This window comes from Cnephaeus nilssonii (assembly GCF_951640355.1).
Source record: "Cnephaeus nilssonii genome assembly, chromosome: 18".
In the NCBI taxonomy this organism is placed as follows: Eukaryota; Metazoa; Chordata; class Mammalia; order Chiroptera; family Vespertilionidae; genus Cnephaeus; species Cnephaeus nilssonii.
In genome coordinates, this window is record NC_137089.1 from 15,121,133 (window position 1) to 15,135,162 (window position 14,030).

General features: G+C 35.5%; 1 protein-coding gene across 3 annotated transcripts in view; it reads left to right on the forward strand.

Moving 5' to 3' along the window:
• RIMS2 (regulating synaptic membrane exocytosis 2) overlaps window positions 1–14,030 on the forward strand; it is a 355,739-nt gene that overhangs the window by 181,270 nt on the left and 160,439 nt on the right. For all 3 annotated transcript variants that reach the window (XM_079795974.1, XM_079795973.1, XM_079795972.1), the window contains 4 exons: window positions 75–228; window positions 3,634–3,702; window positions 5,259–5,415; window positions 6,884–7,000. In XM_079795974.1, the coding sequence (XP_079652100.1) occupies window positions 75–228; window positions 3,634–3,702; window positions 5,259–5,415; window positions 6,884–7,000 (497 nt within the window). The remainder of the gene's footprint in view (window positions 1–74; window positions 229–3,633; window positions 3,703–5,258; window positions 5,416–6,883; window positions 7,001–14,030) is intronic.

Genomic DNA, 14,030 nt, shown 5'->3' on the forward strand with positions numbered 1-14,030 from the left:
GCATTACTATTACATTTTAAGAGAATTTCTGTATTATTGATATATAACAGTTTTTTTGTCTCTTGGCTTTGTAGATTTTAATTGAATTAGAAACAGCATTATTAGATGATGAGCCACATTGGTACAAACTTCAGACCCATGATGTCTCTTCCTTCCCACTTCCCCATCCTTCTCCCTACATGCCACGAAGACAGCTCCATGGAGAGAGCCCAACACGGAGGTTGCAAAGTAAGTTTTCAGTATAATTTATCCTATCTTTATTGAATTATCTTGAATGATATATATGACATGGAATTTGAAGATACTTTATGGGTATTAGCAGGTATTTCAGTGTTTTCATAGCTGTTATTGAAGCTTTTAATTGTTTGATACACTAAAATGAGGTTATACCTATGTAGAGTATGTATAGTCTGACTCCGAATGAAAGTTATTTTTGATTCATTGATGAGTAATGTTATTCATTACTTTCCTGAAACATTAGTTTGAAAAGTGTATTTGGATGTTTAAGTCTTTATTTTTTTATATTCTTTATTGTTTTCAGTTAAAGTTGTGTAGCATCTTAAGATAAAAATCTTTTTAACATGACAAATCATTTCTAAATTTATTTGATATTAACTGTTTTCATAACATTTGAATTATAAAAGTTCAGTAGAGATTTCTTTAATTTGATACTTCATTCTTTGTCTCATATCAACTAGATTCATCTCTTAAAATTCTCAAATAATTCTTTACTTAGTAAAATGTAATATTATCACCCTTTCAATTTTTAAAATAGAAAACATCATACCTATTATACTTTCATTCAGCCCATGACCACAAGTCTTCAAAGAAGAGTGAATGGAAACAAATTATTGAGACAAAACCAAAATGATGCTGTTGCTTGGTGTAAGATAAAAGAGACATGATTTCACAATTAAGTTTTTCAGGATTTCACCTATTTGGGTGGATTTGGGGCCAATATTTCTTTTAATTCTCTACCCAATTGAATTTCTTTTCTCTTGGATGGCAATTACATATACACATACAGACCTCTAGATATTTTTTTTACTGGTGTCATTATTGTCTTATATCAGGGGCAGATCTGATTCTTGACCAATACTAGAAGCATGTAATCTTTATGCTCTGTAGTGTACCTGGCATAGTAATCATCATTACACTGTTCTCCTTAAATCTCTCAATAACTTCATCTGTGTTATCCCTCCTCTCTTCTGAGTCTGTTTAGAATGTATGTCCTAATTGTATAAACCCTTATATGCCCAGTCTGTTGGATGTCATCAGATGATTCTAGTTTGCATGTCAGTTGGAGCTATAACAGCCTCAGATTTGATTTGGTCTAAAGTTTAATGACATAGGAATTTAGGAGGAAAATAGTGAATTTATTCAGTTAAACCACATGATCTCATTGTTTTCTGCTACCTAACCATTAGAAGGAAAAAAACAAGAATGCAGTTCCTGGCAACAAAGACTTCCTGTCCTAAGAGGGCAGGGATTAAAACAAGCAAAACAAGAAAAAATGTTTGTAGGGTATTTCTAATATTGGAGGGCATTCCGAGAATGTTCAAATATTGCTACTTTAGACATCTTAGACAATGTGAGATCTCAATGCTTTATAAACCTACAGGAAAGCATTTATTTTCTGATAAGTGAGTTTAGTCTATGTAATGAATAACAAAATGTAAGTAGACTAAACAAATCATTTTTTTGAAATAGCAACACTGTTTTTATTTATTACTAGAGGCCTGGTGCATGAAATTCATGCATGGGGGGGGTTCCCTCAACCTGACCTGCACCCTCTCCAATTCGGGAGCCCTCAGAGGATGTCCTACTGACGGCTTAGGCCTGCTCCCCGTGGTTCTCTGCTCTCTGCGGGGCCTGCCTGCTCCACACTATGGCGATGGGCAAGCAGGCCCTGCTGGGTGCTGCCTGTGGGCCGTGCTTGCCTGCTCCCGGGTCGCCGCGGCGAGGGCCAAGCAGGCCTTGCTGGGTGCTGCCTGCGGGCCACACTTGCCTCCTGTCAAGCTGCGCGGCTGGACCCGCCTGGGGTTGGGTTCGGCTGCACCGCCCACCCTGGAGTCACCGGTCCGGCCCTGCCTGGCTCCCCGGGCCTTGCAGCAGCCACGGCCGCTGCGGGTGCAGCCCTGCCTCCCTCTCCAGCCCTTGAAGCAGCCTTGGCGGCTGCTGACCAGGCCCTCCCCGAGCACAGGCACACGGAGGCCCCTGCTGCCCCATCCCCGACACTGCATGTTCAGCCACCTCCTGTCTGGTCGACCCGTTACAGCGTCCCAGTTAATTAGCATATTTCTCTATTATTTACATATATATATATATATATATATATATATATATATATATATATATATAGAGAGAGAGAGAGAGAGAGAGAGAGAGAGAGATTATATGTTTTCTCCTTTTATTAAATGTTTTAATAAATGATTCTATCATGTCAGGTGTGCCTATTGCTGAGACTCATGTAGGGAATATACACTGAGTGGCCAGATTATGATGATCTCTGAACGCATAATAATCTGGCCACTCAGTGTGTGTGTGTGTGTGTGTATTGTATGTGTATATATATATTAGAGGCCCGGTGCATGAATTTGTGCATGGGTGGGGTTCGGCCAGACTGGCCAGGGGGAGTGGACATGGGCGGTTGGCCGGCCTGCCTGCTGGTCGAACTCCTGGTTGAAGGGACAATTTGCATATTAGCCTTATATTATATAGGATATACACTGAGTGGCCAGATTATTATGCGTTCAGAGATCATGATAATCTGGCCACTCAGTGTATATATTAAAAAATAAAATATAACATGTTTATATATGTGATATATTTTCTAATTCACATGAAGATGATCTGCTTTAGCCATCAAAGTTCTACTTAGTTCAGATCAATGCAATTTTTGCCAAGCATGATAAACACTTTGAAATTTTGTTAGGGGATTGTTTTGCAATAAAACATATACATGGAGCTCCTGATTTATAATAATTTTTACTGTTCTGTCTTAGCCTATTTCTTAGAAAACATAACACAATTCAAAATTTAGATGTATTTGTCAGTTTGTGGGTGATTTATTTCAAATTTTCTTCTCAAAGCAATAGAGAAACAACTAAACATAGTTACAAAGGGATATTTGAGATGTCTTAAATTATGTTTTCTCTCCATGAGTGTGGAAAATAAATAATTGGGTATACTTAATTTATTAGACAGCCCTATTAGAAAAAGACACATGAATGATTTTGGAAGAACATGTTGTTTATGTTTTAAAATTTACCTAAATTCAAGTGCCTTTGTCTAAAAGCATCTAAAACAGACTTAACTTAGCTATTTCGACTTAGCTTTTTCTCCAATACATCTTATCAATCGATATCACATTACTTATATCATTTAATATTTAATATTATTTTAAGCTTTAAACTGTTTAAGAGCTTATCTTACACATCACAAGAATAACATACCTACATCATGAAATATGTGTAAGAATATGTTTGTGAACTCATGTGACTTTCCTTCTCTCTCTGTTTTTTATTCTCAAGTTCCATTCAAAAATCCTTCCATTGATTTTTCAGGTTGGTGAGAGATTATTATTTTTTCCTTAGTAATTACCAATTTTAATTATTGCTGTTTGCTTTATAGGATCAAAGAGAATAAGTGACAGTGAAATCTCTGACTATGACTGTGATGATGGAATTGGTGTGGTGTCAGGTAAGAATTTCAGAAATATTTTATAATAAGGAAGAGTAAATTCATCATTATTTACCAATAGATAGATAGTAGACTGATAAAATGAGAAAGAAATAACTTGCCTCCTCATCTCACCAAAAAGAACCTTCTGGCAACCTGATTAGTTCTTATTGCTGGAACACCTGCACCAATTGTTAGATTGAATATTCATATGGAAATATTTTAGATAAGTGAATTCTTATTAATTTCCTGTTTTAAACTACTAAATAATAAGGATTTCTTATAATTTTGAGGAATTATTGTATAATTAAAACTTCTTTACATACTGTGCTAACACTGTGAAAGAGAAGAAAATCTTTTTGTGATCATCAACATACCCAAATGTCAAATACTTGAATAAGTATTTTGAATTTTTTTTTCATTGTTGTTGTGTTGGTTAAGTATCAGATGCAGCTACTTTTGAAATTATGGCATTATAGTTTAAAATATTTGCTAATGTATTATTAAAAATTATCTGATGATTTAAAATTTAGGTAAGTAGCCATTTTTAAAAAAAATAAATTCTGGGAAAAAATATATCACACTTTACTCTTTAATATTGTAAAAATGTTTCTCTTCTTCTTGAAGGTAAATTAACCTAACAGATATCAAGGGTATGACTAATTTTACCTTGAACAAAATAAGTTCTATTGCATGTAAAACATGCTACAGTTGCACCAATTATTGACAAGAATTTTTGTTTGGCAATTTTTGTTAAGAGTCGCATCAGTTAACATGCTATCAAGGTACCTATTACTTTTTAAAAATTCCATGGCTATCTTTTAGTTTTTATTTTTGCACTAAGGGTGAACAACATATTAATTTACTAAAACTGGAAAAGATAATTTACATGTTTTATGGTTTGTGAATTAAACCTCAATAAAATGGTTTTGAAAAATATTTCCCATGGTCTCTTGCTTGGGAATCATAGCAATTTTCTCCCCAAATGTATTCTATTCCTTTAATAATTGATTTTTCCAGTTTTCTTTATCCTAAAAAATTTCTTTCAGGTTTTGAACTTCTTCATCTTGATGCCATTTTTGGCACATCTCAATTCTTTCATCTTCTATTTTCAGAATGGCAAAAATATGATCATTTTATTTTTCCATTCTGTTAAAGAAAGTGTATTTTTGAAAAAGAACTTTATAGGAATCTTTCATTATTTGGGTTAACACTGTCTATTTTTTTCTCCTTTTCTATTACTGATTAGTGTTTAGAAAACCTGAATAATTCAAAGTATTTACCCTGGGTTCATTATTTTTTAACATCAGAAAAAATCATCCTTGTTTCTACATTTTTCTTTCTGCCTATGTAGAGAGTATATCGTGAATCATTTAATAATCCGTTGAGGAATGTATTGAATATTTGTCATCCTTTTTTAAGTGTTTACAAAGTATTATTATGTGTTCGTATTATACTATACCTTTACTATATTCAAAGGCTTCAGCTTCACCAGCATTTTACGTTTTTCAGTAAAGTAGGAACTACAAAAGGACTTAGTGTGTAGGTAACTGTCACCTTAATCTTTCCACCTTTAGATTATCGACACAATGGCCGAGATCTTCAAAGCTCAACATTATCAGTGCCAGAACAAGTAATGTCATCCAACCATTGTTCACCATCAGGGTCTCCTCACCGAGGAGATGTTATAGGAAGGACTAAATCATGGTCACCCAGTGTCCCTCCTCCACAAAGGTAAGGTAGCATACACATTTTATTCGTAGGATGGTGTTACAAGCCTACTTATGGTAAAATACCATGAATAACCTCTAAAGATAATAAATTCTTGTGGAAAAAGTGTCTTCAGGAGAAACAAAGATGCTATTGGATAACCTACATAATGAGAATAAAATAAAAGATAGTCTACTTTATGACTTTGGAAGACCCATGTATTATTTTATTGGAAGAGTTCAAAATTATAAACAGGATCCAGCTTGAAATCACTTATCAATATTGAGCAGATCTAGTTATGACCAACTTATTATACTCATAAATGGTAGAGATATCGATAACTTAAGAAACAGGAAAAAAATAAACATATGATGGCGCTTTAAAATTAGGAACCATCATGCGAAGAGTTAAAGGGAAGGATGGCTTAGTAAATCTGTAGCTCCAGGTCTTACGCCTCGTGGAAAACTCTGATCAATCCAGGTAAGTACTGAAAGGCTTAATAGAGTTAGAGCCATGGAACTAATATATTTGCCATTAATAAATATGTGCATAATTCACTTGAATATTTAATAAATTTGAAATTTTTGAATTTTGACATTTGAACATTATAACTCCTATTATAAATGAATAATTGAATTAATTTTAGACTTGGAATTTTTAATCATAATCTTAATTTGATCTATGGTATGAACCATCTAAGAGAACTTGAGGTTTGTATTTATAAACTTAACTTATTTAATTTATAAGGATATTAAGTACTTAAAATGTTTACTTAAGTTTAGACATCGAAGAAATTAAAAAGGAAATGTAACATATTGACTTCATAAACATAGTTTAAAATGTTTGAAGATGTTGAGTTAACTAAGTTTGTCAGTGAAACTAAAATTATTGAGTTTTCTGAAAAGTAATTTCTTAAATGTGGTAGACCTCTCAATAGAGTGATACGATTAGGAGCTTATATAGAAGGCTTATTCTATCATGAAAAGGAAATAGATGATTCAGACCAAGGATAGTAGCTTAAAAAATCATCATGATCAGTTAGAAATACTTCAGTTTAGATTTTTTAAAAGCAATCATTATCTTTAAAATGGGATCTAGCAATATATTGTCTATAAGCAACATGCTGAACTCCATTTCTCCACACTAATCAGTTTTTCCAGTGGTATTTTTGTATCATTGAATATCACTACTAGAGATCTCAGAGCCATATATTAATAGCTTTGATAATCATATCACTATCCTTATCAATAGTTTCTTAGTTTTATGTCATATCTCTGTTCTAGAACTAATCTCCTAACTTCACTGTCAACCTCCAGTGGGCATTTATACCATTAGCCAGAGGGACAACTACTTAGTTAAAACAAAACAAAAAACTTGGACTTGACATGATAGTAATTTTTGTCTTTTTCTACTGTATTCATTAATAAACCTCGTTTGTTAGTATAGTATATGATTATGATTTGAGTATATTTAATGGGTCTTGCCATTTCAGTCGGAATGTGGAACAGGGACTTCGAGGGACACGCTCTACCACTGGCCATTATAACACAATTAGCCGAATGGATAGACATCGTGTCATGGATGATCATTATTCTCCAGACAGAGACAGGTGAACATGATTAGATACTCTTCTATCTTATTATAATTGCTGCCTTCGGGAAAGAGGGGTTACTATTAAATGTTTTCATTCTGAAATTTCTTAAACCCTATGTTTTCACAATGCCTACATTCATTCATTCTTATGACCCCCACATCATTAAAAAAAAAAAAAACTAAAACAAAACACAATAGTTTCTTTAGTAAGGAAAAAAAAAATCATCTTGCTCTTGCAATTCTGGGCCTTTGTTAAATCAAATTAGTAAGGTAGTAAATTTGCACATGAGGTTATAATGATAGTTATAATGAAAATGAGGTGTTTTATTATTTTTACCTTATAATTATTATCTATAAAAATACTTCCATGAGGCAATAGGTTTTAGTCTGTTACATTCATAGGGAAATCAATGTGACTTTTATATATAACAGTATTGAGGTAAGTCTGGTTTGCTTAGGAAACACAAAAACTGATTCATGAAGAGGTTCTTCCTCATGGCTTTCGTGAACTTTTTAAGCATCGTGAAGACTCATGCTGCTGATTGCTGTATTTGGAAGAATTCTCTGAATTTGCTCTATTAAATGTGACATACTTGGAATTAATTAATATATTAGTTACTACTAATTTTTTAATTATGCAAATTGATTAATTCTAATTCATGGTTTGTTGTTTATAAAATAAAAAATGCTATATTTTCCCCAAACTATAAAATGGGTTTGAAATAAGAAAAGAAAACATAATTTACCATTCAAAGAATGTTGTGATAAAATAACAAGGGAACTCAGAAGTCCTTTTGTATGCATCCTAAACTAATTTTAGTAGAAATACTTGGGGGATTTAAATCAACTAGTATGAGTTGTATCTGCCAATATCCATAAATTTGTTATGTCTCCATACAGGGTTATATATTCAATTCATGCTTGTAATTTCATTGTTTTTTAGCACATGTTTTCTTTAATAGAGTAAAGCAAGTATTGGCTTTTGAGTCTGAGACCTAAGAAGAAATTAGGAAGTTATTAAATTAATGTCTTAATCAGTGTTGAATGAAAGTTAGTGTAGTATATTACTTTTATTTGTTTGACTTTTTCATAGTTTTTTAGGTCTTTAGGTGTAACTATAGGTATGCTACCTATAAAAATTTATGCTTATAAGTACAATAAGAATGAATGAAAGATAAACTATGTTGTCATGATTAGGAGTTGGAAGGAGTCCTATGAGGGTGTGTGAATGATTACTTTTGTCACTTAATAAAATTTTAATGTGTTTGATTATTTCTGGAAACTGTCAGTATAGTGATTCACAAACTCATTGTTTATTGAAAGTGTAAGGAAATGAAGGGACAGATAAGTCTGAAATGACTTGAAATCCTTCAAGTTTATGTTAAGTTTTTCTTATAATTAAAAATGGACCTGATATTTTCTCTGAAGATAATATGGTCTAAATCTTGCAAAGAAGGATGGAATAAAATTAGCCTCACACACAAAAGGTGTCACTATCATGCAAACATATAATATTTTAAGGAAAAATGGCCCTAGTGTTAATGACAAAAAATTTGACTTAGCCTTGGTTATTACCTGATATAGTCAAAATTGAAATATTATTTTTCTTGTTCACTTTATAACTTTTAAGAGTTCTAGTTTAGCAAAAATTTTCAAGTAATTTAAAGGTTGGAGAAATTGATCTATGTGGTTTTATTACTCTCTTAGAGTGCCATATATTATTACTAGATCATAATTACTGTTAATTATGAGCTGTTTAAAGTCCTTTTTGAAATAAGTAAAATAGAATGTCATTTAAATAGGACTATAAAACCATTTTTAATATATTATTTTTGAGTTATCTGTGCAACCATTATTTATTAACACAAGGAATAAAAACTACAGTATTATCCATCTACTCTATCATAATATTAAATAATGGGTACTTCATTTTTGTTTATCCTAATATTCTAAAATATTTTCAATAATAGAATAAACATAAAAACATTGTAATTTTTATGTATTATTTAATTGGTAAAAGTACTCTAGAACTCTTACAGTGAATATTCATCAACAACATTTTATTGGGGCAATCACATGGTTGATTAAAAAATCTAAAAGAAAATTTCCTTTGAAATAGTAAGTAAATTTAGGTATTTTGCTTGGTGTGTTAACCTTTCTTGTCAGTAAGAGTTGATGAATTGGACTAGGACAGTGTTTTATTGAATACTTTGTCATGGTATTTGAAACCAAAAGGCATTGGGTTTGAATTTAAGCTTTACACTTGCTCACCATGTATCTTTGGGGAAATTAACCTCTTTGGAATTTGATTTCCTCATTTATCCTACATAATAAAAAGGCAATATGCAAATTGCATCACTCCGCTATGCCCACGATTGGGCCGGCTGGAGGCGCGGGGGGCAGGACTCAGGGTGGCCGATTGGCTGGCGGTAGGAGCGGGGGGGGGCGGGGACTCGCGAGTCCCCGAGCCCAGCTCCTCCCGCCAGCCTAAACGGCCAACACTGCGGAAGGACCCATGCGGCCGGCGGAAGACGCTGGTGGCAGAACTCGGGGGTGGCCGATTGCGTGGCTGCCGGCACCAGTTTTCCACCAGCAGCAGTTTTCCTCTGGCCACCCGCCATCAGAGCGCCTCCCGATTGAAGTTCCTCTGGGGTAGCGGATCGCGCTGGCGGGAGGCGCTCTGATCGGCGGGTGGCCAGAGGAAAACTGCTGCTGGCAGCCAGGTGAAAGTCTATTGCACGAAACTTCGTGCAACGGGCTTCTAGTATAATTATAATAGTAGTGCCAATTTTACACAGTTGTTGCACCCACTGAATGACACAGTGCCTCCAGTTGCATAGTATATACTCGGAAAATGTGCCTTAACCCCTTAGCATGTTTAAAGGATCTTTTGTCTTTCAAATGATTTACATTTTATGTGCTTATCAATTAAGCAGAAGAAAAGGGAAATCAGTCAATTCGTATGTTTTTAAAAAGCTATGTGGAGAATGTAGGACATGAGTTGGGCCTTGAAAAATGAGCATGTTTATCCAGGTGAGAACAAGAACAGAGATACAGGGGCAGAACACACATGTGCGTCCGAAAGAGCCAGTACGAAGGAAAATAAGCATGGCTTAATAGAGCAGTGGGAATAAAATGTTTTTTATTTATACCAAGTGGATGCAGCAAAAGGCCTTGGATGCATCTCAGGATCTTGGGTTGATTTTGGGGGTGCTTATTGAAACAGTATGGTTAATTTAGTATAATATTCATAGGCGCATTTATAATTTTCTACGGAATCTCAAGGGGATCTTATGACAACATTAGGTTAAGAGGTATAACATGACTACAGAAAAGCATACAGTAAGGGTTTTCTAGAAAAACAGAACCAGTAGGCTAGATAAATAGACAGACAGACAGACAGATAGTAAGGAATTGGCTCACGTGATTATGGAGGCTGAAATGTTCCACAGTCTGCTCTCTGAAAGCGGAGACACATGAAAGTGTGGTGTAATTGAGTCCAAGTCTGAGGTCTGATAACCGGGGAGGTGATGGTATAAACCCCATGCTGGGGGCCAGAGTGATAGGAGATGTCCAATTCAAAAGTGAAGCAGGAAAACAGGGAGGAATTCCTCTTTCTTCCTCCCTTTGTTCTATTCAGACCCTCACCAGATTGCATGATGCCCACCCACATTGAGGGCAGTCTACTCAGTCCATTAATTCAAATGCTAATCTCATCTGTAAGCACCCTTACGGACACACCCAGGAATAATTTTTCATTATTGGCACCTCTTGGATAGTTAAGTTGATGCATTAAAATTAGCCAACACTAAAGGAAAAATAAAATAACTGATGCTTGATGAAGGTGGTTCTTGCTTAATGTTTCCTTTGACATAGAGTCAAAATTAATTATAAGGCTCTTCAAGGAATCTATTAGAAATTAGAGGATGATATATATATTCTGTGAATTTGAAATTTTAACAAGCTTTGAAGTTCACACATTTGCATTACTCTTAAGTAATGTTCAGAAAAAATGTATTCCTTTTTAATGCAATAAATGTGAACACCAAAATTGTGAAGTGTTATTTCTACTTTATAAATCAGGAATGCCATTTTTTTCATGTTTTTCCTGTTTTCTTATACTACATAGGTTTATAGTCTTCTGTTGACATTTCTAGAATGTTCCCATGATTGTGTGAACCACTGCTGTCTTTGGAGTGTAGTTTTACCATAAAAATGGTATAATTCTGTTTTTACTTCAATTCAAGCCAAAATGAATGTATTGAGTGGGTCAACCACTGTGTACAAAGATTTAAAATAGACATTATCCTAGTCTAGATAAACAGATGATCCAACTAATTATAACATCTAATGTATACCATCAACTAGTTGGCATATACAATATACAGTATGCCAACTAATTATAAAAAATAGAGGACTGTGAGGCAGAATCATAATATTGCAACAGATTGGAAAGAAAATTACTTGCTTGGGTCTATTGGAAACGTTTTAAAAAGAAGTTGGACTTTAACGATTGATTAGAATTTTGAAATTTAATGAAGAGGAGACAGAGGGCACAATGGGCATTCTTGGCAGAGTGACATGAGCATGAACAAAATCTTGCCATCAGGAAAGCATGGCTTGTACTTAGAGAATCTCAGGTAGTCTGGTGTACCTCAATAAAATGTTGTGGTATGGGAGGTGGGAAGTAATAGGAGATGAAGATTCAGAGTGGTTTAGAACTCAATTTGCATGCCATTTTAAGGAATATGTACTTGTTTTATGATGTGGGAAGCCATTGAAGGATTTTGAGCAAGGTACCTACATGATCAGAAGCATAATTTGCAAATATACTTCTCTAGACAAGGTAGAGAATGGATTGGATCAGGAGAGGGTTGGGGTCTGAAGGAAGGGAGACCTACTAGAAGGTTATTTTAATAGACAGAGTAACCCTGATTTAGAGTAATGGCAGAAAAAGGGAAAAGGGGGGATAAATCTGAGTGAAACCAGCAAGGTTTATAAATCAGTTGAATGTGGACAATAAAGGTGGAGGAGTTAAATTCTGAGATTTTAAAACGTGGTTTATTAAATAAATATTTAAATTCTTAGTTGAAACTGGGATTACAAGATGAGGAATAGCTGATGTATTATATTAAGCTCCAAAGGGGAGATTAAATAATTATAATGAAAGTAGGCATTTAGAGGTCTTGGAGTCCCAGCTTCTGAAGAGGCACCTGAAGGTTGCCTGTTGTAGGTAAGGATGAAGTGGAATGGAAAGGGTGTAGGTCTCTCATTTTCTCTAGCCCCAGAGTCATTCTGATTTTACTGCATTTATATGTATCTATTGGTTTAACTTAACATTTTGTTTGAAAATTAAAAGAAAATTTGAAAACCACTGCTCTAGCCCTCTCATTTCACAAATGTAGTACCAGATGTCCGAATAGGCAAATGACTTGGTCAAGCCTCACAATTAGCATGTGTTTTTCTGAAGAGTCTGCAGGACATTCAAGCAGCCGTGTGAAGAGCCCAGAAGGCTGCTGGAAATGTGTTGTAAAACCCAAAGAAAAATTAGGCTAAAGCTAGAGTTTGCACCATAAGAACAAGTAATGTTATCTGGAGAATGTGTTGGAATATAAGGAAGGTCAAGGATTAAATCTTGAGAAACCACTGCACCTAAGAATACAGAAAAAGGGAATCTAGTAGATGAAATGAATAAAGAAGCAAGAGACCAAGCCATATGTACAACTGTTAAGACTCTGAATTTTAAATTAAGGAAGCCCTGAGCTTGAAACCCAGTCCTGCTACATACTATTTGGCTATGGGCAAGCACTCATAGCTCAGTGTCTCTGTTGGTGGGAATACTAGCACCCACCTCAAAGAGTTTTTATGAGAAGTAAATGGGATAAAGTAGACAAAGTTTAATGGAGTTCTTGGCACATAGTTAGGTGTTAAATAGATATGGTTTTTATAGCCAGAAAAATAGTGTTGAGAAACCAAGAGAAGAATGTCAAGAAATAGAGGTTGAAAATCAATGTCTAATACCACAGATAAATGTAGTATGATGAAGATTAAGAAAAGATTAAGGGATTTTTCTAGGATTTCACAGATAACATTTCACAGGATAACTTAAAGAGAATTGTAGAGGCAAAAGTCAAGGAAAGTCACAGAGATGCAGTGGCTTGTGAGGAAGGCAAGTTCAATTAAGCTTTTATTTTTAGGATTAAGTACACTTGAGGAATGGTAGGTAATCTATCCCATATAATAAGAGAGGAATATGCTAATTATCTGTTATACCTTGAGGCTTAACGACCAACCACATAATGACCAGATCACGGATCTGCAGGAGGGTGGGGCAGTGAACTACAAGCGGGCAGGGAAAAGCTACAGGAGGAGGCAGGGTGGCAAGCTATGAGGGGGGCGGACGGGGAGAGGGGTGGGGAGAGCTACAGGAGGGCAGGGCAGCAGGTGGAGAGCTACAGGAGGGTGGCAGAGAGCTACTGGTGCATGGATTCGTGTGCAGGGCTACTAGTATCCTCTCTAATAAAATGGTAATATGCAAATTAACCATCACTCCGCTACATAAGCCATGCCCACCAGCCAAGCCACGCCCACCAGCCAATCAGGGCGAGTATGCAAATTAACCCCAATCCAAGATGGCTTCAGCCACAGAGAGCAAGGTTTCCCAGGTAACAGAGGAAGCCAAGCTTTCCATAGCCGTTGCAGGCCTAAGCCTCCACTCAAGCTACAAAGTTTCAATTATAGAAGGTAAACAAATTCAAACAAATGGCGGCAGAATGGAGCTTGAGAGAGCAGGCCAGGGTTGCCGGCGGCAACAGGGGAAGCAAAGCTTTCCGCACACCCTGGCCGGGCTCACCCGCTTAAGGCTACAAAGTTTCAATTGTAGAAGGTGAATTAACTGCCACAGAAATGGCTGCCACCCCTGAGGGAGCAGCAGGCTTGGCTCCACCCCAGGCTACAAAGTTTCAATTGTAGAAGGAAAATAAATTCCAGATACCAGGGCCTCCCCTTGGGTTGCCAGGAGGCGTGGCTGGCCTGCAAACCACCAC